The sequence below is a fragment of the Ranitomeya imitator genome, chromosome 9 (assembly GCF_032444005.1).
Source record: "Ranitomeya imitator isolate aRanImi1 chromosome 9, aRanImi1.pri, whole genome shotgun sequence".
NCBI classification, from domain to species: Eukaryota; Metazoa; Chordata; class Amphibia; order Anura; family Dendrobatidae; genus Ranitomeya; species Ranitomeya imitator.
Window position 1 is genome coordinate 7,136,464 of NC_091290.1, and position 25,393 is coordinate 7,161,856.

Genomic DNA, 25,393 nt, shown 5'->3' on the forward strand with positions numbered 1-25,393 from the left:
ACCATGACACAGCGACGGCCCTCCCGATGAACAGAAGTTTGGCATTGGCCCCAGAAAGGTTCATCCGTCACATAAGAAAAGGGAACGGAATTGGATTTTCAGTACAAAAAAAAAAGTAATCTCCAAGGAAGAAGCACGAGAAACCATGTTTGTTCTGGTCACTTACCAAATTTTGTTCTGCCACGAGCCCAGCACAAAACATGGTGTCCGTCAGGCCTCTGTAGTATTTCTTGCAGATGTCGTCCAGGAGGATCGGGACTTCCTGCTGCTGCAGTTTCTTAAATAATTTCTCTACAAATGAAATGTGTACAGGTGGTGAGACCCGAGTGCAGACTGTGCAGTCAGTGGATCCAGGCCGGCAGCACACGGCGGATGTGATCACCCCCTGATCCATTGTCAGTCTGTACGAGAGCCCCTTCAATAACACAAATTTTACATGGCGTGTGATGTAGTGGGGCCACATTGTGTCACTGGAGCCTCACATTGCACTCACTATTGAGGCTCCATCCGGTCACGACGCAGAGGTCCGATGGTTCCAGGGTGCTCTGAGGGTCCGGGAGACACACGGGCTGCACGTAGGGGCCGGACTGGAAGGGCTCATCCACGTGGATCAGGGCCACATCATAGTTCTTTTCAGGATGAAAAATAACTTGCTTCACCCGCCGCATCTGAAAAAAGGAAGAGTAAACTGGCAGAGACTAGAGCTAATCCACAAGTCCTAGCCGTGCGTTACCGCAAACTCCGAATAACAAGGTCAGAGCACCCAACGCTTACTGCGTACGGTACCGCAATCTCCGAATAACGAGGTCAGAGCACCCAACGCTTACTGCGTACGGTACCACAATCTCCGAATAACGAGGTCAGAGCACCCAACGCTTACTGCGTACAGTACCGCAATCTCCGAATAACGAGGTCAGAGCACCCAACACTTACAGCGTACGGTACCACAATCTCCGAATAACGAGGTCAGAGCACCCAACACTTACTGCGTACGGTACCGCAATCTCCGAATAACGAGGTCAGAGCACCCAACACTTACTGCGTACGGTACCACAATCTCCAAATAAAGAGGTCAGAGCACCCAACGCTTACTGAGTACGGTACCGCAATCTCCGAATAATGAGGTCAGAGCACCCAACACTTACTGCGTACGGTACCGCAATCTCCAAATAAAGAGGTCAGAGCACCCAACGCTTACTGCGTATGGTACCGCAATCTCCGAATAACGAGGTCAGAGCACCCAACGCTTACTGCGTACGGTACCGCAATCTCCAAATAATGAAGTCAGAGCACCCAACACTTACTGCGTACGGTACCGCAATCTCCAAATAATGAGGTCAGAGCACCCAACGCTTACTGCGTACGGTACCTCAATCTCCGAATAATGAGGTCAGAGCACTCAACGCTTACTGCGTATGGTACCGCAATCTCCAAATAATGAGGTCAGAGCACCCAACGTTTACTGCGTACGGTACCGCAATCTCCGAATAACGAGGTCAGAGCACCCAACACTTACTGCGTACGGTACCGCAATCTCCGAATAACGAGGTCAGAGCACCCAACACTTACTGCGTACGGTACCGCAATCTCCGAATAACGAGGTCAGAGCACCCAACACTTAACTGTGTACGGTACCGCAATCTCCAAGCCATGACACAAGTGATACATGAGGCATCTCTGGGGTAACATACACCCCAAAAGTGTTGTAATTCTACATTTGTAAACCTAATGTTATCATACGGAGTCATCCAGGTCTCCCACGACCATTGAAGAGAATGGACCATCCTCCACAAAGAGGGTCTTGAATAGCAGGACCTCCACTATTAACTAGGAGTTACCAGCCCAGAGAATGTAAAAAGTGATTTCATAGATCAGACACTCCCTTTAATATCATGAAGGAGCCCAGCAGTACCGTACCCCGGGGCATAACCCTCGGCTAGCTGCAGTATAAGGTCTGGACATCTGGACCACGAAGTCTATGGAGGAATCCAGAGGCCAAAGACTCTACCAAAAGTGACTAATAACCAAACCTGAGTGTGCAGAGAGACCTCCAGATCGTGCATTCCGGCCACAATCATCCCGACATCATACAACGACTTCCTAAAACAATGTGGAAAAGGTCAAAAACATCCACAACATCAAATAATCCAGAATTTCGGAGAAATCCTTGCCAAGAAGGCGCATTGTAGACCACGACAGACGGCCTGCACCTACAATTCTGTCACACAGCCCGCAGAGGTCAGGACGGTGCCTTCAGAGACCATCGTTCCGCTACACATGTGCTTGTTACCAGCACTCATGCTGACGTGCCAGGGCCAGGAGTTGGGCATCGCTTCCTCCGCTGTGCTTATGCTGTGAGAGATGAACCAGGGAGGTTTTATGGGGGCTCCGCAGACCTCATCTAGGAGAAAACAGCAGACATGAGAAATGATGGTGACATCCTCCAAACTCTGGCATCTCCTGTGAGGGGTCAGATGGGGAAGACCATGGCCGGCTCTCGGGGCCATTCACACTCTATGTGTTTGCTCTATGATGGATATTGTTCGTCTGGACATGAGGAGGCTCAACAGTAGGTGAAAAAAGTGTAGGCACCGCCAGGTGGGCAGTAGGAGACTAGCCCGAAAACCAGGAAAAAATTCTACAACTCAGAATAAGCAGGAACCAATATGACCTTGGCCCAGGGAAGACCACCACAATGGCCATGGGCACCGAGAGGCACAATGAGCCATTCCCTGCATACGCGGATAGTGAATGTAGACGCCGAACCCTGCCCCTCCAGGGTGGCGAGGATGAGGCCGCGCTCCAAGACGGACTGAAGAACAGAAAGAATCCTAGAAAAGGAGAACCCATGGGATGAAGTCCTGCTGTTCACACAATGGTGGACAGGACCTCCAGTTACGGTGGTAAACCTTGGCAGTCTGGGGCAAGGAGGCCCACCGTCATGCCCTCTACTTTCACTAGATGATGATGCCCTGCAGCAGATGAGGAAGAGATAGAGCAGAGAGAACTGTCCATGGAGGGACCGGAGCGTCTACTACTGAAGCCCTTGGTTCTCGGGACCTGGTGACGCAAGTAGGAATGCATGATTAAAGTGGGACGGGAGAAGGTCCACGTCATCTTCATCATCCTCGTCAGTGGTGCCCAGTGAAGTCGGATCTGGATGAAGATCTCTAGAAGGACAGACGACTCTTCCGGATGTAGAGCTTCCTTCCTGAGAAAGTCTGTGGTGCAGTTTACCAGGCCAGGAACATGGATCGCAGAGAGCACTGGAAGGTGCTGCTCCTCCGCCCCATGAAGAAATACCGCGCGTTCATCTCCTCCATCCGCTACGTGTGACATATATATGAATGCCAAAAAAAAAATCACCGAAATGCGTCTGTCCTGGACAGGTCATAATGGTCTTAGGACGACGCAGGACAAAAAACATGAATATCATGTGCATAAACATTCAGCGAGACTTGTGATATCTGACGCTTTGGTTTTTCTGAGGACAGCAAAAATTTGCACAGGATTTGGAGTCATTTTTGATAAATGTGAATCACAAGGGAATCTGTAAGGAAACAGTACAACAAATGACTTACTGACGTCCTCCGCTGCTTGCTGACTATTCCGCTGGATCTCAGGACTGACATGACCTGTAATGTACAAGAAGTAAACTAGATGAACGGACATAAGCGGATCCTAAGGGGAATCTGTCATCGGATCGTCCCTCCTGAGCCGTCTATAATCACGCCTTAATATCTGCGATCCGATGTAAATCGTGACCGGTACAATAAATCACTTACTGACGTTTCCCTCTGCGTCCGGACTTTTCCGTGGCTGATTCTTGTCTTGTGTCTCAGGATTAATATTACCTGCAATAAAAGAGAAAGGAACAGAGACGATCGGCTCTTTGTCTAGAGGAGCAAATACTTTATGGAAGGAAGAAACCTGGAAAGAAAAAAACGCAATAGGGACTTATCCAGTGACAATGGGGTGTCAGGAAAAGGGGAGACACACTCACCCTGTTATTATGCTGAATGGCAACACTTAACGGGCGTATACCGGCCAAGAAAACGACCAAGGATGTGGAGAGAAGACGGAAGTATCACTCATGCGCTGCTGATGGCGAATTACACAGGGGAACAATTTGAAATCCTATAGTTCAAAAACTTGACGTGATAGAGAAAAACTGAGATCATTTCTGGATTCATCATCCAAAAATTAATTAAGAACAGTTGTCTGACCTAACTCTTAAAAAATTGTGTTCTCCAGTGTTATCGGTCAAATACAATATTTTTATTTAAACAGGTTTAAAAGTCAGAACTTTTCAAGGTCACAAAGGACAAAACCTGGTCATAAGGTGACCCCAAAAAGAGCTGGCTCCTAAACCCGTTTAAATAGAAAAAATTGTATTTCACCGATAATTTGCCATCAGCAGCGCATGAGTGATACCTCTGTTTTCATCTCCAGATTCTCTATGATCACTCTCCCCAGCAATGCACCCCTATATCCCCTCCTCTATCTCACCCGTCCTCTCCATACATTACACCCCTATATCCCCTCCTATATCTCACCCGTCCTCTCCATACATTACACCCCTATATCCCCTACTCTCCCTCCCATCCTCTCCATACATTACACCCCTATATCCTCTCCTTCCCGTCCTCTCCATACATTACACCCCTATATCCCCTCCTCTCCCTCCCGTCCTCTCCATACATGACACCCCTATATCCCCTCCTCTCCCTCACCCGTCCTCTCCATACATTACACCCCTATATCCCCTCCTCTCCATACATTACACTCCTATATCCCCTCTCCCTCCCGTCCTCTCCATACATTACACCCCTATATCCCCTCCTCTCCCTCACCCGTCCTCTCCATACATTACACCCCTATATCCTCTCCTCTCCCTCCCGTCCTCTCCATACATTACACCCCTATATCCCCTCCTCTCCCTCCCATCCTCTCCATACATTACACCCCTATATCCTCTCCCTCCCGTCCTCTCCATACATGACACCCCTATATCCCCTCCTCTCCCTCACCCGTCCTCTCCATACATTACACCCCTATATCCCCTCCTCTCCCTCCCGTCCTCTCCATACATTACACCCCTATATCCCCTCCTCTCCCTCCCATCCTCTCCATACATTACACCCCTATATCCCCTCCTCTCCCTCCCGTCCTCTCCATACATTACACCCCTATATCCCCTCCTCTCCCTCCCGTCCTCTCCATACATTACACCCCTATATCCCCTCCTCTCCCTCCCGTCCTCTCCATACATTACACCCCTATATCCCCTCCTCTCCATACATTACACTTCTATATCCCCTCCTCTCCATCCCGTCCTCTCCATACATTACACTTCTATATCCCCTCCTCTCCCTCCTGTCCTCTCCATAGATTACACCCCTATATCCCCTCCTCTCCCTCCCGTCCTCTCCATACATTACACCCCTATATCCTCTCCTCTCCCTCCTGTCCTCTCCATACATTACACCCCTATATCCTCTCCTCTCCCTCCCGTCCTCTCCATACATGACACCCCTATATCCCCTCCTCTCCCTCCCGTCCTCTCCATACATTACACTCCTATATCCCCTCCTCTCCCCCACCCGTCCTCTCCATACATTACACTCCTATATCCCCTCCTCTCCCTCACCCGTCCTCTCCATACATTACACCCCTATATCCCCTCCTCTCCATCACCTGTCCACTCCATACATTACACCCCTATATCCCCTCCTCTCCCTCCCGTCCTCTCCATACATTATACCCCTATATCCCCTCCTCTCCCTCCCGTCCTCTCCATACATTACACCCCTATATCCCCTCCTCTCCCTCCCGTCATCTCCATACATTACACCCCTATATCCCCTCCTCTCCCTCACCCGTCCTCTCCATACATTACACCCCTATATCCCCTCCTCTCCTCTCCATACATTACACTCCTATATCCCCTCCTCTCCCTCCCGTCCTCTCCATACATTACACCCCTATATCCCCTCCTCTCCCTCCCGTCCTCTCCATACATTACACCCCTATATCCCCTCCTCTCCCTCCCGTCCTCTCCATACCTTACACCCCTATATCCTCTCCTCTCCCTCCCGTCCTCTCCATACATTACACCCCTATATCCCCTCCTCTCCCTCCCGTCCTCTCCATACATGACACCCCTATATCCCCTCCTCTCCCTCCCATCCTCTCCACATTAAACTCCTATATCCCCTCCTCTCCCTCACCCGTCCTCTCCATACATGACACCCCTATATCCCCTCCTCTCCCTCAGCCGTCCTCTCCATACATTACACCCCTATATCCCCTCCTCTCCCTCCCGTCCTCTCCATACATTACGCCCCCTATATCCCCTTCTCCCCCTCCCGTCCTCTCCATACATTACACTCCTATATCCCCTCCTCTTCCTCCCGCCGTCTCCATAGATTACACCCCTATATCCCCTCCTCTCCCTCCCCTCCCGTCCTCTCCATACATTACACCCCTATATCCCCTCCTCTCCCTCACCTGTCCTATCCATACATTACACCCCTATATCCCCTCCTCTCCCTCCCGTCCTCTCCATACATTACACCCCTATATCTCCATCTCTCCCTCACCCGTCCTCTCCATACATTACACCCCTATATCCTCTCCTCTCCCTCACCTGTCCTCTCCATACATTACACCCCTAAATCCTCTCCCTCACCTGTCCTCTCCATACATTACACCCCTATATCCCCTCCTCTCCCTCACCCGTCCTCTCCATACATTACACCCCTATATCCTCTCCTCTCCCTCACCTGTCCTCTCCATACATTACACCCCTAAATCCTCTCCCTCACCTGTCCTCTCCATACATTACACCCCTATATCCCCTCCTCTCCCTCACCCGTCCTCTCCATACATTACACCCCTATATCCCGTCCTCTCCATACATTACACCCCTATATCCCCCTCCTCTCCCTCCTGTCCTCTCCATACATTACACTCCTATATCCCCTCCTCTCCCTCCCGTCCTCTCCATACATTACACTCCTATATCCCCTCCTCTCCCTCCCGTCCTCTCCATACATTACACTCCTATATCCCCTTCTCTCCCTCCCGTCCTCTCCATACATTGCACCCTTATATCCCGTCCTCTCCATTCATTGCACCCCGACATCTCATCCTTCCCCCCCTGTATCACCGTATCCAGGCTTTGCTTTTTTCGTGCTGCATCAGTTCTCCGGAATGAACTACCCCAATCAGAGTGGCCGGTGACGACTCCCGCAGCTGTACATGGACTTCCCTCATATAAGATGTCTGCACCTTCCAATACTAGCACTTCTGACCTCCTGTGCCCATCTCCTTATAGATTGTAAGCCCTTGTGACCAGGCCCGCACCCCTAGCTTATGAATTGTTGATTGTGCCGGAATGTCGGATTTTGCTCGTACATGTATCCGTGGAATATGTTACAGACATATAAAGATTGTTATTATTAGGAATAGTTACATTAAAAAAAAACGGTCCAGGACCAACTCTTCAATTATTGAAGCCTCGTCTTTAGCAAAAAGAATTTCAGAAAATCTATATGCACCTAATTATGAGCTTTGCTTTGTCATAAGCAAATATTAAAGGGGTCATCTAAGTCTTAAAGTAAGAGCAGCAGTAAAGATTATTAAAAAATTGTACTCTCTACTTCTGCAGACCTTACGTGCAGCGACCCGGTCCTATGAGACGGTGGCTGTACGTGACGAATTAGTGGCACCATATGGCAGCACTAAGCCGGGAGCACGTGCCATAGCGATCATATGCTGCTGGGAGGACCGCCGGGGCATCAGTGCTACCAATTCTACCATTTGTGGCCATCTTATATATATTTTTTTAAAGTTGAATGCCTCCTTTAACATTTGGAAAATTGAGAATGGAAATCCCGACACAGCCCTGATTTACGATGTTTCCCGCCTTTACACGACCTATAACTATTATGTGCGTTCAAAAAAGAAGTTTCTTACGAGACTTCGAAAGCACGAAGGAAATGACAGCTCGAAACCCAATGTAATTGGCGGCGTAGTCGGAGATGAACGTGATCTGCAGGACGTTGGAGACGCTGACGATTGGGTCAGGAATGGAAAATCCGCAGAACTTTCCTAGAGAAAGAAAGAAAAAAAATGAATCAAGAACGTCACGTGGCGGCAGAAGGGTGCACCGCCGTCTCCGTGCGTCAGAAGGATTGGGAGTGGGCCATCAGTGCAATGTCCGAGATCGTAGACCCGTGGCCAATCATTAGGGATGACCATGAAGATTGGCAGGACCCCGGGCTGGTGGCCATGTCTGTAGTCCGTGGCCGTTGACCTGAACCCTATGAACCTCCTGCAATCTGTCGGCATCCCCGGGGTCTCTTCGGATTAGTCGGTCCGGCCCACCCTGCAGTACAAGGCACGCATGGCGTCCCACCAAGCCTACTGATCATAAGTGGCACCAGGGATGGCGGCAGGGAGGAGGAGGTTCGCAGGACTCAGATGTAGCGGCTGCGCCAGGGTCCTACAAATCGTCTACCAACCATGCATCACTGATGGAGGTCCCACCCCAATTCCATCAATCAGCAAGTCATCCCTTCACTACGTTGCCTGACGCAGCGACACCCACGCGTATATGGCCGTGTCTGGTACTGCAGCTCATCCCATTTAGCTTCTTTGCTCCTGCTGATTAGTGAGGGGCCCAGGACCCCCATAATCACACTGAAGGCCTAGAAAATCCAAGAAAACGCCAAGTTTCCATTTTAGTAAAGAATCGGTTAAATGAGACTTTCAGCTTATAACCCCAACTCTGTGTGATTGTCTGCAGCGCTCCTCACGACCACAATGTCTGACCTGCCACCATGTTTCCTTGCAGGTCATGATGAACGACCACGTAATCAAAGATGCATTCTTCATGGGACTCAAGCTCGAAGGTTTGAAAAGTTAACTGGAAAAAAGAAAGACGAGACGGTGAGAGGACATTGCCGGACGCGAGGACCCCAACATCATTACATGGAAAAAACGGATATTGGACCCCACAAAAGGTGGTAGATTATATAGATTGGGGTTCATTTAACCCCACATTTCCAGGTAATGTCCCTTTAATTGCAAGCAGCAAGTACCTCGATGACGTGGGATGGTGGACAGTGGACCACCCACTGACAAATGGCGTTACTGCTGTACGGCTCGGGGTGATTCATTGACTGGATTTCTCCTTCCTCAAAGATAACAGGGACAGATCCACATTCAGAATCTGAAATAAGGGTAAAAATAAAGACAAGAACCAGAGGGAGATTGTGACTCCGTAATTAAAGGGGTTTTCCAATAACATCAAGAATCAATCTAGACTAACCCCACCACCCCATATACATTGGACCAACGTCGGACGAACCCACCAATATCGAGAGGTGCAGCCAACAGTGTAATGTGTACGGAGCCCCCTGCAGATGATTATCAGACCGCCGATCCAATGGGGACCCCGTGCAGATGATTGTCAGACCACCTATCCGATGGGGACCCCGTGCAGAGGATTATCAGACCACCTATCCAATGGGGACCCCGTGCAGAGGATTTTCAGACCGCCGATCCAATGGGGGACCCCGTGCAGAGGATTTTCAGACCGCCGATCCAATGGGGGACCCTATGCAGATGATTGTCAGACCGGCGATCCAATAGGGACCAAGTGCAGAGGATTATCAGACCGCCGATCCAATGGGGACCCCGTGCAGATGATTGTCAGACCACCTATCCGATGGGGACCCACGTGCAGATGATTATCAGACCGCCGATCCAATAGGGACCCCGTGCAGATGATTATCAGACAACCTATCCGATGGGGACCCCGTGCAGAGGATTATCAGACCACCTATCCGATGGGGACCCCGTGCAGATGATTGTCAGACCACCTATCCGATGGGGACCCCGTGCAGAGGATTATCAGACCGCCGATCCAATGGGGGACCCTATGCAGAGGATTATCAGACCGCCTATCCCATGGGGACCCCGTGCAGATGATTGTCAGACCGCCTATCCCATGGGGACCCCGTGCAGATGATTGTCAGACCGCCTATCCCATGGGGACCCCGTGCAGATGATTGTCAGACCGCCTATCCCATGGGGACCCCGTACAGAGGATTATCAGACCGCCGATCCAATGGGGGACCCTATGCAGAGGATTATCAGACCGCCTATCCCATGGGGACCCCGTGCAGATGATTGTCAGACCGCCTATCCCATGGGGACCCCGTGCAGATGATTGTCAGACCGCCTATCAAATGGGGACCCCGCGCAGATGATTGTCAGACCGCCTATCCCATGGGGACCCCGTGCAGATGATTGTCAGACCACCTATCCAATTGGGACCCTGTGCAGATGATTGTCAGACCACCTATCCGATGGAGACTCCGTGCAGAGGATTATCAGACCGCCGATCCAATGGGGACCCCGTGCAGATGATTGTCAGACCACCTTTCTGATGGGGACCCCGTGCAGATGATTGTCAGACCGCCTATCCCATGGGGACCCCGTGCAGATGATTGTCAGACCACCTATCCGATGGGGACCCCGTGCAGATGATTGTCAGACCACCTATCTGATGGGGACCCCGTGCAGATGATTGTCAGACCACCTATCCGATGGGGACCCCGTGCAGATTATTGTCAGACCACCTATCCGATGGGGACCCTGTGCAGATTATTGTCAGACCGCCTATCCCATGGGGACCCCATGCAGATGATTGTCAGACCACCTATCTGATGGGGACCCCGTGCAGATGATTGTCAGACCGCCTATCCGATGGGGACCCCGTGCAGATGATTGTCAGACCACCTATCCGATGGGGACCCCGTGCAGATGATTGTCAGACCACCTATCCGATGGGGACCCCGTGCAGATGATTGTCAGACCACCTATCCGATGGGGACCCCGTGCAGATGATTGTCAGACCACCTATCCGATGGGGACCCCGTGCAGATGATTGTCAGACCACCTATCCGATGGGGACCCCGTGCAGATGATTGTCAGACCACCTATCCAATGGGGACCCAGTGCAGATGATTGTCAGACCACCTTTCCGATGGGGACCCCGTGCAGATGATTGTCAGACCACCTATCCGATGGGGACCCCGTGCAGATGATTGTCAGACCACCTATCCAATGGGGACCCCGTGCAGATGATTGTCAGACCACCTATCTGATGGGGACCCCGTGCAGATGATTGTCAGACCACCTATCCGATGGGGATCCCGTGCAGATGATTATCAGTCCGCCGATCCAATGGGGGACCCTATGCAGAGGATTATCAGACCGCCTATCATATGGGGACTCCGTGCAGATGATTGTCAGACCACCTATCCGATGGGGACCCCGTGCAGATTATTGTCAGACCACCTATCCGATGGGGACCCTGTGCAGATTATTGTCAGACCGCCTATCCCATGGGGACCCCGTGCAGATGGTTGTCAGACCACCTATCCGATGGGGACCCCGTGCAGATGATTGTCAGACCACCTATCTGATGGGGACCCCGTGCAGATGATTGTCAGACCACCTATCCGATGGGGACCCCGTGCAGATGATTGTCAGACCGCCTATCCGATGGGGACCCCGTGCAGATGATTGTCAGACCACCTATCCGATGGGGACCCCGTGCAGATGATTGTCAGACCACCTATCCGATGGGGACCCCGTGCAGATGATTGTCAGACCACCTATCTGATGGGGACCCCGTGCAGATGATTGTCAGACCACCTATCCGATGGGGACCCCGTGCAGATGATTGTCAGACCACCTATCCGATGGGGACCCCGTGCAGATGATTGTCAGACCACCTATCCGATGGGGATCCCGTGCAGTCTGCAGATGATTGCCAGATCACCTATCCAATGGGAACCCTGTGCAGATGATTGTCAGACCACCTATCCATTGAGGGCCCCATGCAGATAATTGTCGGACCTCTGATCCGATGAGGGCCCCATGCAGATAATTGTTGGACCTCTGATCCGATGTGGGGTCTGTGCAGATCATTGTCAAAACACTGATCCAATCTGAGAGAAGAGCCAACACCAGAGATGTCAGTCATTGCCTGTCAGAGAGGAGCTCGGCGCAGGGAGCGCTCCTGGGCACTGGCGGACACAGACAGAACAGGGCCCCTTTGCAAGAAGAAAATCTGGGCCCCTGTGCAGTACAATTGCTCATCGTAGTGCACCATTCCAGCTGCTATGGAGGGGATAGTGGCCCCTTGACCTCTTGGGCCCCTGTGCGGGCGGCACACAGGTTGCGCCCTGATATGTGTTCCCCTGCCCACCGTATGGGAGATATGGACGAGATGGCTGCCAGCACAGCGATCGTTTGGCCGACAGAAATCGAAGGTTCTCACGTGCTGCCATTCCTTCTGAAGTCGATGACTGGCTGCAGCGGTCACATACACATGGTTGCTATGTCCACACTGCAGGCAGTCAGCAATGCATATTAAGTTAAAAGTTTGCAGAAATGTTTCCGCACATTCACCCACATAGCGGTAGATGTCAAATCCGAGGCATCCGAAAACTCCGCACCTTTACACAGCACCCACCGCCGCAAAGCAAACTGTACCCCGAAATCAGGAACAAGTTTACAAAAGGCGACGGAGTCACCTGGATAAAGGTTCGGATCCACCGCCTCGTAAGAGAGGGAGAATCCAGAGCGGAACTCCTGAAAATCAGAGAAGAACTTCACAGTGACGTTTCTGTCGGGGATCAGCAATGGCCGCGGCCGGATGTCGCCACAGAATTTCCCTGGAATGAGGAGGAAATGGCAGTCAGTCACTTTGATAAAAAGCAAATTATCTACAGCCCCGGAAAGTTTCTTTGGACACGATCAGGCCGTCATGTACGATGGTGCCGGCTCTCCCAGCAAGGTCACCCAGTCCACACCTGGGTCACGGGTGCACTACAAACTGGGGTGGGCCGGTGAGTGACGCCGGGCTGCACTCTGATGGCTGAGTGAGTAAGAGCCCACCATAGGAGCAGCACTTTCATACTTCAGCAGTCAGGCAGGGCACACCTATGTAACACACAAGCCCCTGGTACACCGCTCTCGCTCCGCACAGTATTGGACTCACCAATGAGATGCCCCGATGAAGAGTACACCCCCAGATAATCCAGATCACAGGAATAATCCCACTCCACACTGAAGCGATGGAACCTCAGGAGGATGTGATTCCCTTCAGGGACGAGAATTCTCCAGACACAATTTCTAGAGAGGAAAAAAGAAATAAACATAAATATAAAAATTAATTTAAAAAATGTAGGGCAAAATTAAAAAATCACCACCCATTTTCTGGGGGTCAGACAATCACTGATCCGATACTTATGTAGGCCTTAACAATATGTGGTTGGAGGCTGCCAACCATACAGGTGCTGGAGCGGACCCAAATGATGGGGGCTCTAGGGTTGGCACCTCTGAGGGCACTAGGGCTGGCACCCATGATGGGGGCACTAGAGATGGTACCTCTATGGGCACTATGGATGGCACCCATGATGGGGGCATTAGAGCTGGTACCTGTGAGGGCACTAGGGCTGGCACCCATTAAGGGGGCCCTAGAGATGGTACCTCTATGGGCACTAGGGCTGGCACCCATGATAAGGGCACTAAGGCTGGCACCTCTAAGGGCACTAGGGCTGGCACCCATGATGGGGGCACTAGAGATGGTACCTCTATGGGCACTATGGATGGCACCCATGATGGGGGCACTAGAGATGGTACCTCTATGGGCACTAGGGCTGGCACCCATGATGAGGGCACTAAGGCTGGCACCTCTAAGGGCACTAGGGCTGGCACCCATTAAGGGGGCCCTAGAGATGGTACCTCTATGGGCACTAGGGCTGGCACCCATGATGAGGGCACTAAGGCTGGCACCTCTAAGGGCACTAGGGCTGGCACCCATGATGGGGGCACTAGAGATGGTACCTCTAAGGGCACTAGGGCTGGTACCCATGATGGGGGCACTAAGGTTGGTAGCTCTGATGGCACTAGGGCTGGCACCCATAATGGGCTCAGGGTGAGACCACGGAGATCGGCAAGACCACCACCATTCCCTACATATAAACCTCTTAGATGCTACGATCAATAACGACAAAACACTGGAAATGCTTTTGCTTTCCATCTACCTCCCTACAAATGGAGTAAAGAACAAAATTCTTCCAATTTAAGCATTGACTCATACCATGATAAAACAAGCCCTGACACAGATCCATCAACAGAGTTATGAGTTATAGCGCTGGGAAGAAGACACACAAAAACTAATCACTTTCTTTTTCCTAAAAAAAAAATAATTTTATTGTACAAAAGTAGGAAAGGTACAAAGAAAAAAAACAAGCAAAAAAAAAAACCCAACAGTATAAACTATACCACCAATCAGTAGATTTGGTTTCCAGTACCATCTCTATGCAGATGACACCCACTTATACACCTCTTCTCCTGTTATCACGCCGACCTTTTTAGTAAACACCAGTGATTGTCTTAGGGTACCGTCACACAGTGCAATTTTGATCGCTACGACGGCACGATTCGTGACGTTCCAGCGATATAGTTACGAGATCGCAGTGTCTGACACGCTCCTGCGATCAGGGACCCCGCTGAGAATCGTACGTCGTAGCAGATCGTTTGAAACTTTCTTTCGTCGTCTAGTGTCCCGCTGTGGCGGCATGATCGCATGGTGTAACATATATCGTATATGATGTGCGCATAGTAACCAACGGCTTCTACATCGCACATACGTCATGAAATTATCGCTCCAGCGTCGTACATTGCAAAGTGTGACAGCAGTCTACGACGCTGGAGCCATATTGTTACGATGCTGGAGCGTCACGAATCGTGCCGTCGTAGCGATCAAAATTGCACTGTGTGACGGTACCCTTACCGCTGTCTCTAACATCATGTCCTCCCTCTATCTGAAACTGAACCTGTCAAAAACTGAACTCCTCGTGTTTTCTCCCTCTATTAACCTACCTTTGCCTGACATTGCCATCTTCGAGTGCGGTTCCACCATTACTCCAAAGCAACATGCCCGCTGCCTTGGGGTCATCCTTGATTCCGAGCTTTCATTCACCCCCTACATCCGATCACTGGCTCGCTCTTCTTATCTGCATCTCAAAAACATTTCTAGAATTCGCCCTTTTACTTACTTTCGACTCTGCAAAAACTCTGACTGTTTCACTTATTCATTCTCGTCTGGACTATTGTAACTCTCTACTAATCGGCCTCCCTCTTACCAAACTCTCCCCGCTCCAATCTGTCCTGAATGCTGCTGCCAGGATCATATTCCTCACCAACCGTTACACCGATGCCTCTACCTTGTACAAGTCATTACACTGGTTACCCATCCACTCAAGGATCTAGTACAAAACTACTACCCTCATCCACAAAGCACTCCATGGCTCAGCACCACCCTACATCTCCTCTCTGGTCTCAGTCTACCACCCTACCCGTGCCCTCTGCTCCGCTAATGACCTCAGGTTAGCATCCTCAATAACCAGAACCTCCCACTCCCGTCTCCAAGACTTTACACGTGCTGCGCCGATTCTTTGGAATGCACTACCTAGGTTAATACGATTAATCCCCAATCCCCTCAGTTTTAAGCGTTCCCTAAAAACGCATTTGTTCAGATTGGCCTACCGCCTCAATGCACTAACCTAACGATCCCTGTATGGCCCATTAAAAAAAAAAACAATCCGGTTCCTCGCATCATGTTCTCCTACACTTTATGCAGGTAATAGCCCGATCCTTACACTATGGCCGGTCCGAACAACGAAAGCAATTGTTACCATCCACCTCTCGGGTCTCCCCTATATCCTCATAGATTGTAGCTTGCGAGCAGGGCCCTCATTCCTCCTGGTATCTATTTTGAACTGTGATTTCTGTTATGCTGTAATGTCTATTGTCTGTACAAATCCTCTCTATAATTTGTAAAGTGCTGCAGAATATGTTGCCGCTATATAAATAAAATTATTATTATTATACCACACAATGAATATCCCCAGAGCTCAGCAATAATTTTACAATGCAACTTCAACTTTTTTTTTTTACCATGGCAACCAGAGCTCAGCATTCCTTCCACCATGGCAACCAGAGCTCAGCATTCCTTTTACCATGGCAACCAGAGCTCAACATTCTTTCTACCATAACAACCAGAGCTCAGCATTCTTTTTACCATAACAACCAGAGCTCAGTATTATTTTTACCATAACAATGAGAGCTCAGCATTCTTTCTACCATGGCAACTAGAGCCCAGCATTTCTTTACCATGGCAACCAGAGCTCAGCATTCCTTCTACCATGGCAACCAGAACTCAGCATTCCTTCTACCATGGCAATCAGAGCTCAGCATTCCTTCTACCATGGCAACCACAGCTCAGCATTCTTTCTACCATGGCAACCAGAGCCCAGTATTCCTTCTACCAAGGTAACCAGAGCTCAGCATTCTTTTTACCATGGCAACCAGAGCTCAGCATTATTTTTACCATAACAACAAGAGCTCAGCATTCTTTCTATCATGGTAACTAGAGCTCAGCATTCTTTTTACCATAACGACCAAAGCTCAGGATTATTTTTACCATAACAACCAGAGTTGAGCACTATTTTTACAATAACAACAAGAGCTCAGCATTCTTTCTATCATGGTAACCAGAGCTCAGCATTCCTTTTACCATAACAACCAGAGCTCAACATTATTTTTACCTTAACAGTGAGAGCCCAGCATTCTTTCTACCATGGCAACCAGAGCTCAACATTCCTTTTACCTTAACAACCAGAGCTCAGCATTCTTTTTACCATAACAACCAGTGCTCAGCATTCTTTTTACCATAACAACCAGAGTGTAGCATTCTTTCTATCATGGTAACCAGAGCTCAGCATTCCCTTTACCATAACAACCATAACTCAGCATTCCCTTTACCATAACAACCAGAGCTCAGCATTCTTTTTACCATAACAACCAGAGCTCAGCATTCTTTTTACCATAACAACCAGAGCTCAGCATTCTTTCTATCATGGTAACCAGAGCTCAGCATTCTTTTTACCATAACAACCAGAGTTCAGCATTCTTTTTAACATGACAACGAGAGCTCAGCATTCTTTCTACCAAGGTAACCAGAGCTCAGCATCCTTTTTCCAAGATCAGTGTAAATAAATGCTGAGCTCTGATACGTTTTCTAGCCTTGGTATCAGATAGTTTTATCCTGTTATGGAGTTGGAATTTTTTTGTTTTTGTGCTTTATTTTTTCCCTTCATTGGCTCCAAGAGCCATAACTTCTGTATTATTTTGGCAACCGCGGTTTGAAGGCTAGTTTGTTTATTTTGCATTATCGGCGGTAGTTTTTGAAGGGCACTGTGTATTTTACCATATAACATAAGGGAACGAGAGGAAATTGAGAAACAAAAAAACACAAAAACTTAATTCTGCCACTGGTTTTTGGGCTTTAATTTTCCATCTTTTATTCTGTGGCAAAACTGACCTGATAATGTGATTCTCCAGATCAGCACGATCACGGTGATACCAACTCTGGACAGATTTTTATTGCTTTAGTGGGGAACAAAATTCAGAAACCTACATTAAAAAGATTAAAAAAGGGAAAAATGGGGGGTGGTTGCTATTTCCTTAGACCTGTTACTTTTTTTTAAATGTTTCTGTCCTCGAGGCTGCGAGTGATCGAAGGTGGACTATAAACAGCTCATCTGCAGCGACAGGACCGAGCTCCGATCGCTGCAGGCACCAGCACATGCTGGCCGGTGACATGTACGTCACTGACAGTTACAGGGTTAATAAATACACAGACGCAGGCACAGACCACCTTACAGGACACTCACTCGTTATTGGAGTAATATCTCCTGCTGCCTCTCGGGTGTGTGATTTCCCCGGCCGTTCCCCTCAGGAGCCCATCGGTCGTGCTGCACCGTACTGCGCCATATGAGAAATCTCTGGTAACCATACGCCGGTCATGTCAATCAGCGAGGAGCGCGAGCAGATAGTAATTACCGTGAGTCGCAGGCAAATGTGGGTCCGCTAGAGAAAACACAAAAATGATACAAAAGATAAAAGTTGTCAGTTGTCAGGTTTTTATCGAAGGTGTTTGGCAGCGGATAATGATCATGTGCAGGATTCTGGAAAGGCTGGTCAGACGTTACATATCCTGACAGTATGGTGGTGAGTGCCCCTGATTAGCCCCAAATGGGGCAGAAGCACCGGGGGTTCACATAATCCCCTTCATCATAATGCAGAATTTATTGAGATTGTTTCCAAAATTTCAGGACAATCCCTCTAAATTCGGCTACTATGTAACCATGGGTAGCCATAAATCCAGCCGTCAGTGGAAGGAATGGAGTGCAGTACTGGAGGGGTATTCCACCACTGGACTGGTGAGGGTCTGATCGTTGGGACCCCAACTGAGTACAATCACTGAATGGAACGGCAGGACTCGCGCTCCGCCGATGCCCCGTCTCGATCTCCAGGCTGTGGTTATGCAGCGGGTAGAAATGGGGAGCAAGGGACCCCCATCCTCATGGTCAGTGGGGGACCCCATTATTGGACCCAGCACTGATCCAACTCACAAATATCTTAAGAGGAGTGAACAGTAAATTCTCAGAATAGGTGATAACCTGATGATCGCTGGGAACCACCCACTGGGACCCCCAATGATCCCCAGCGACAAAAGAGTGGCGGAGCGTATGTGCTACCATCACTCCATTTAAGTAGAGCCCTCCAGAGCCCCATTCTGTGGATCGGTGAGGGTCCCGGTGCTCGGCCCCCAGCGATCACTAGTTTAGCATCCATGCTGTGTGTAAAGTGAGGCTCTGTGATGTCCTGAGAGTAGTTACCTTGATTCAGCTTTGTAGTGATCCAGCCACGAAGCTTCTGAATATCCGTGAAAATACCTGGCGAGCCCCGCTTGTCCGGTGGGCGCAGGAAATTGTCAATCCATTTCCGAGCACATCCCAGTCCCCAGGAGGTCACACCAACCAAAACCCACCTCCCGTGGCTCCTCTGACAGAGGAAAGGACCTCCAGAGTCCCCCTAAAAAGAGTAATAAAGATACTTACTGACATCATAAAACAACTTACTGCTGACAGATGCCCAAAAGTGGCCACTGCAACCAATGACTGGCAGCAGTGGTGACCAATGAGTCATCACTGCATCCAGTGATTGATTGCACTGGTCAGATACCAATCCCGACCATACAGGAAGTGCAGAGACCGGCTGGGGGACCTAGTCTATATTATTGACTGGTGGGTCGTCGTTAGGGTGAGCATGACAAATTTTATTCATTCATAGAATTAATTTTCAACATTTAGTCGCTGGATGATCCCTTTAATGCCCAAAATACAAGACTTTGGGTGATGACACAAGTGACCATAACGCGTTGACTATCCATCGTTTACATATATGTGCTGAGCCAGGTGATCAGAACCATAGAAGCACTGACATTGGGACTAGTCCAGGGTGGTCCCATCATGGATGCCATTAGATGACGAGAACCTATTTAGGACTTTCAAGAGAAGCGGCATTGCTGGCAAACAAAGGGTGGAGAAATCGGCCTGTCCTTAGCCCGTCTGTCCCGGACCCATCCGTCCTGGGTGTGAAGCTTGATGTGATCTATCAGGCCCCCTTTCCATTGATGCCACCACTCTGGAGGACCTCCCAATCCCTCAGGTCATCTCTAACACCATGCACCTGGCAGGCGTCTTTCCCTCCTTCCGGATATCCTGCGCAGACCACCGTTTTAAATTCCGAACGCTGATCCACGGTTTTCATGATGCTCATGCACCTTTTGTTCTCAATGATCGGCAAAGACACTTGCTGCAATTTGGTGGGTAACTTGCCATCTGAAATACCAAATTTGGGGTGAAGAGTAGTTACTGCCAGATATATGAAGTTCTCCTTGCGTGATATGGCCGAGGCTTCTTACTTTCCTCTAGCCGCCCCCATCCCAAAGTATCGCACATATATCCTTTGGGAAATTCCTCGTCCGGGCTTGGCAGGCATGCCGGCTGGATATTGCTGCCTGAAAGGTCAGAATGCAGAAAGATGCATTAATAGTGACGTACATGGACCCTAATAATATTCCCTGGCCCGGTGCATTGGGCGGACTATGTATGATGGAGCTCCCATGAGCATGAGTGCTTCCACTACAAGTCCGGGCCACCTCACCAGCGATGCGGCGCGCCGTCCACTCCATCCCTGGGCAGATCTAAGATTATTAGTTACCAAATGTTATGCGTCCCACCAGCTCCACCACGGCAACGTCGTTGTTGTACGGCTGTTTGCTGTTGAAGTCGGGGTGCTTGTGAACTGCTCGTACATGGAAACTCTGCTCTGTGGATTCCTTCATGTCAAAATCATAGTCTCCAACAAAAACTCTCATGGTAAATTCAATGTTTCTGTGAAGACAGAGACAAAAACAGAGGAAGATTCCGATACATATATTTGTCTCTGGGAATGGTCACTTTTTCACCTGTATGACAGTGCTGTGAGATGAGAGCTGCAGTGTGCGATCAGTACCTGGGATAGATGCAGAACAATGTCTGTAATGACGCACAGCTCTGCTCTCCTACGCCCACGCAGTTAGACATGTTTCTTAACATATCACAGAGAAAAATGGTATTGATCTTTTTTTATTTTTTTCTCATGCTTATAATTGGACAACATCATACAGAGGTAAAAGTAACCACTCCCAGAGACGGATTTATGATAACGCCCCCTTGGTTATCATATAAATAAGAAGATAAGCTACATTTTATTCAGATCTTCAGCCACTTGCCCAGTTTTGCATGTAAAATGTTCTAAAGGTCCTCTCTAAATTGGTTATTTCACTGAACACCTGCAGGAACGCATGGTCTTGCTGCCCCCACATCACTTTAGGCCCGCTTTTGGGGCACATACCAGACTAAGGTGTCTAGGAAGGGTCCCGATTCTCATGCCTTGTAACTTGTCATTCACACTTTGTGGGTGGGCACCTCTTTTATATCAGTATTCTGCCAGCTCTATAGGAGCTGGAACTACCTAACATCCCAGCATACATTTCTCTCAATATTGTCCGAAAGAATGCCTGCTCTGAACGGAAAGATTGTCCTTCCGTTTGCCTGTATACAATTTACCAAAAAGGAGAACAGGAGAAAAGAGCCGCCGCCACTTTCTGTAGACAGACCAAGTCGCCCACCTCTTCTCTTAGAGATACAGACCCACCCCCACCTCCTGTAGAAAGATAGACCCTTCCCCACTTCCTGAAGAGAGACAGACCAATCCCCACTTCTTGTAGAGACAGACCCGCCTCCCACTTCTTGTAGAGACAGACCCGCCTCCCACTTCTTGTAGAGACAGACCCGCCTCCCTCTTCTTGTAGAGACAGACCCGCCTCCCACTTCTTCTAGAGACAGACCCGCCTCCCACTTCTTGTAGAGACAGACCCGCCTCCCACTTCTTGTAGAGACAGACCCGCCTCCCTCTTCCTGTAGAGACAGACCCGCCTCCCTCTTCTTGTAGAGACAGACCCGCCTCCCTCTTCTTGTAGAGACAGACCCGCCTCCCACTTCTTCTAGAGACAGACCCGCCTCCCTCTTCCTGTAGAGACAGACCCGCCTCCCACTTCTTGTAGAGACAGACCCGCCTCCCTCTTCTTGTAGAGACAGACCCGCCTCCCACTTCTTCTAGAGACAGACCCGCCTCCCACTTCCTGTAGAGACAGACCCGCCTCCCACTTCTTGTAGAGACAGACCCGCCTCCCACTTCTTCTAGAGACAGACCCGCCTCCCTCTTCCTGTAGAGACAGACCCGCCTTCCACTTCTCGTAGAGACAGACCCGCCGCCACTTCCTGTAGAGACAGACCCGCCTCCCTCTTCTTGTAGAGACAGACCCGCCTCCCACTTCTTGTAGAGACAGACCCACCGCCCCACTTCTCGTAGAGACAGAACCGCCCCCCCCACTTCTTGTAGAGACAGACCCGCCTCCCTCTTCCTGTAGAGACAGACCCGCCTCCCACTTCCTGTAGAGACAGACCCACCCCCCACTTCCTGTAGAGACAGACCCGCCTCCCACTTCTTGTAGAGACAGACCCGCCTCCCTCTTCTTGTAGAGACAGACCCGCCTCCCACTTCTTGTAGAGACAGACCCGCCTCTCACTTCTTGTAGACCCACTTCTTGTAGAGACAGACCCGCCTCCCACTTCTTGTAGAGACAGACCCACCTCCCACTTCTTGTAGAGACAGACCCGCCTCCCACTTCTTGTAGAGACAGACCCACCGCCCCACTTCTTGTAGAGACAGACCCACCGCCCCACTTCTTGTAGAGACAGACCCACCGCCCCACTTCTTGTAGAGACAGACCCACCGCCCCACTTCTTGTAGAGACAGACCCGCCTCCCACTTCTTCTAGAGACAGACCCGCCTCCTACTTCTTGTAGAGACAGACCCGCCTCCCACTTCTTGTAGAGACAGACCCACCGCCCCACTTCTTGTAGAGACAGACCCACCGCCCCACTTCTTGTAGAGACAGACCCGCCCCTCATCCCTTAGGAAGATCCATCCCCTCTTCCCATAGAGAGACAGACCAATTCCTGTAGGCAGGGCTGCCCTCTTCCTGTAGACAGACCTGCCTCCATCTCCTGTAGACAGACCGTGTCCCACTTCCTGTAGACAGACCCTCCTCCACTTCCTGTAGACAGACCCGCACCTATTCCTGTAGACAGACCCTCCTCCATCTCCTGTATACAGACCTTCCCCCACTTCCTGTAGACTGACCCTCCTCCATCTCCTGGACAGACCCTCCCCCACTTCCTGTAGACATACCCACCTCCACTTCCTGTAGACAGACCCTCCTCCACTTCCTGTAGACAGACCCGCACCTATTTCCTGTAGACAGACCCACCCCTATCTCCTGTAGACAGACCCACCCCCACTTCCTGTAGACAGACCCTCCTCCACTTCCTGTAGACAGACCCGCACCTATTCCAAAGACATACTGATAGGGAATGTAGATTGTGAGCCCCATTGGGGACAGCCATGATAATGTCTGTAAAGCGCTGCGGAATATGTTAGCGCTATATAAAAATAAAGATTATTTATTTATTATTAGACAGACCCACCTCCACTTCCTGTTGACAGACCCTCCTCCACTTCCTGTAGACAGACCCGCACCTATTTCCTGTAGACAGACCCACCCCTATCTCCTGTAGACAGACCCTCCCCCACTTCCTGTAAACAGACCCACCTCCACCTCCTGTAGACAGACCCGCCCCCACTTCCTGTAGACAGACCCACCCCTATCTCCTGTAGACAGACCCACCCCCACTTCCTGTAGACAGACCCACCCCCACTTCCTGAATGCTGTCTCCTGCTTCCTGTACTTGTCATGGTTATTAGAGATGAATTACAATTGACAACAGGCAGTGGGCAGCTAGTGGTCGGCACTTTTTTTGAGAGGTATTAGAAATATATAACGTGATTTTCAGCTCGTCTATCACATTATCAGATGTACATCAATTTCTGAAATACAGAAAACAGTCCCTTACTTGTCCATTAAGCAGTGAGCGGCGGTCACTACACGGTTATCACTAATAATGGTTGCTCCACAGAAGTGTTTCCCATCTTTTTTCAATGAAGCCTAAAAAAATAAAAATATTTTTGAATTCTGGTAGTTTCATTCATGGTGAGTATACAGAACTAGTAGTGCTGGATGGCCAAACTGCACACAGCTCGGAAGGCTATGAGCAACCTGGGCTTGGTATTTATTACTCTGTTTACATCTTGAGTAAAAAAGCTGCACTTTGGCTTGATTTACGCAGCGCTCATCTGTGCTTTATGCAGCGCTCATCTGTGCTTTACGCAGCTCTCATCTGTGCTTTACGCAGCTCTCATCTGTGCTTTACGCAGCTCTCATCTGTGCTTTACGCAGCTCTCATCTGTGCTTTACGCAGCTCTCATCTGTGCTTTACGCAGCTCTCATCTGTGCTTTACGCAGCTCTCATCTGTGCTTTACGCAGCGCTCATCCGTGCTTTACGCAGCGCTCATCCGTGCTTTACGCAGCGCTCATCCGTGCTTTACGCAGCACTCATCTGTGCTTTACGCAGCTCTCATCTGTACTTTACGCAGCTCTCATCTGTGCTTTACGCAGCTCTCATCTGTACTTTATGCAGCTCTCATCTGTGCTTTACGCAGCTCTCATCTGTGCTTTACGCAACTCTCATCTGTGCTTTACGCAGCGCTCATCTGTGCTTTATGCAGCTCTCATCTGTGCTTTATGCTGTCTGTCCGAGGCTCCCTGAAAAACGAGACTCAGATGTGCCCCAGATAAAGCCATAAAGTCCAACGAGACTAATGGAATTGTAATGGACGCCGTTTGTGCTCTTTTGCGGTGAAGTTTGTCTGTTCAGATGGGCATAAGGCAATAGTCTACTATGTCCTGATGCCCATCTAAAAATATGGACAACACTGCAGAGGCGCGAGTCCATTTGTTTTTCTCATTGCACTGAATGGCTCTGTCCACAGGGCAAAACATCCGAAACACATTTTTTTAATGATTCCGAGGCCATGAAAGCAAAGCTAAGCACAGAGTGAATGTAGCCTACGTTTCATCCTGCAATCTCCATTCCTTAATTCTCTTTCCCCTGATTTGAGACTTTTCTCCTGTGATTGTGTCCCCTCTAGTAACATATGCTGGATGTGAAAGCTGTGTGTCCATGATGCTTCGGCCTGCACTAGCTCTTATGTACAACCCCTGGAAAAAATTAATCACCGGCCTTGGAGGATGTTCATTCAGCTGTTTAATTTTGCAGAAAAAAAAAGCAGATCACAGACATGGCACAAAACTACAGTCATTACAAATGGCAACTTTCTGGCTTTAAGAAACACTAAAAGAAATCAAGAACAAAAAATGTGGTAGCCAGTAATGGTTACTTTTTTAACCAAGCATAGGGGAAAAATTATGGAATCACTAAATTCTGAGGAAAATTTGGAATCATGAAAAACAATCAAACAAAAAAGACTCCAAAACATCACTAGTATATTGTTGCACCACCTCTGAGGTCTGCAGTCTCTGAGGCCTGGACTTACTGAGGGTCACACAGGACTCTCCATCAATCTGGCTCCAACTTTCTCTGATTGCTGTTGCTGATCAGCTTTGCAGGTTGGATTCTTGTCATCGACCATTTTCTTCAACTTCCAAAGATTTTCAATTGGATTGAGACCCGGACTATTTGCAGCCCATGACATTGACCTTATGTGCCTTTTTTCAAGGAATGTTTTCACAGTTTTTGCTCTATGGCAGGATGCATTATCTTGAAAAATGATTTCATCTTCCCCAAACATCCTTTCAACTGATGGGATAAGAAAAGTGTCCAAAATATCAACATAAACTTGTGCATTTATTGAAGATGTAATGAC

The 25,393-nt window shown here is 49.4% G+C and overlaps 1 protein-coding gene across 1 annotated transcript in view; it reads right to left on the reverse strand.

Annotated features, from left to right (window-relative positions):
• Positions 1-25,393, reverse strand: part of OVCH2 (ovochymase 2) — a 48,400-nt gene that overhangs the window by 12,130 nt on the left and 10,877 nt on the right. The window contains exons 3-20 of the mRNA XM_069738369.1: positions 23,523-23,614; positions 20,224-20,396; positions 19,925-20,020; positions 19,690-19,841; positions 18,837-19,032; positions 17,998-18,024; positions 17,829-17,919; positions 13,085-13,218; positions 12,618-12,758; positions 9,108-9,238; positions 8,839-8,932; positions 7,981-8,115; positions 3,786-3,854; positions 3,582-3,635; positions 2,215-2,401; positions 2,031-2,100; positions 494-668; positions 167-291 (exon numbers count right to left, since the gene is read on the reverse strand). Coding sequence (XP_069594470.1) covers positions 167-291; positions 494-668; positions 2,031-2,100; positions 2,215-2,401; positions 3,582-3,635; positions 3,786-3,854; positions 7,981-8,115; positions 8,839-8,932; positions 9,108-9,238; positions 12,618-12,758; positions 13,085-13,218; positions 17,829-17,919; positions 17,998-18,024; positions 18,837-19,032; positions 19,690-19,841; positions 19,925-20,020; positions 20,224-20,396; positions 23,523-23,614 — 2,142 coding nt within the window. The remainder of the gene's footprint in view (positions 1-166; positions 292-493; positions 669-2,030; positions 2,101-2,214; positions 2,402-3,581; positions 3,636-3,785; positions 3,855-7,980; positions 8,116-8,838; positions 8,933-9,107; positions 9,239-12,617; positions 12,759-13,084; positions 13,219-17,828; positions 17,920-17,997; positions 18,025-18,836; positions 19,033-19,689; positions 19,842-19,924; positions 20,021-20,223; positions 20,397-23,522; positions 23,615-25,393) is intronic.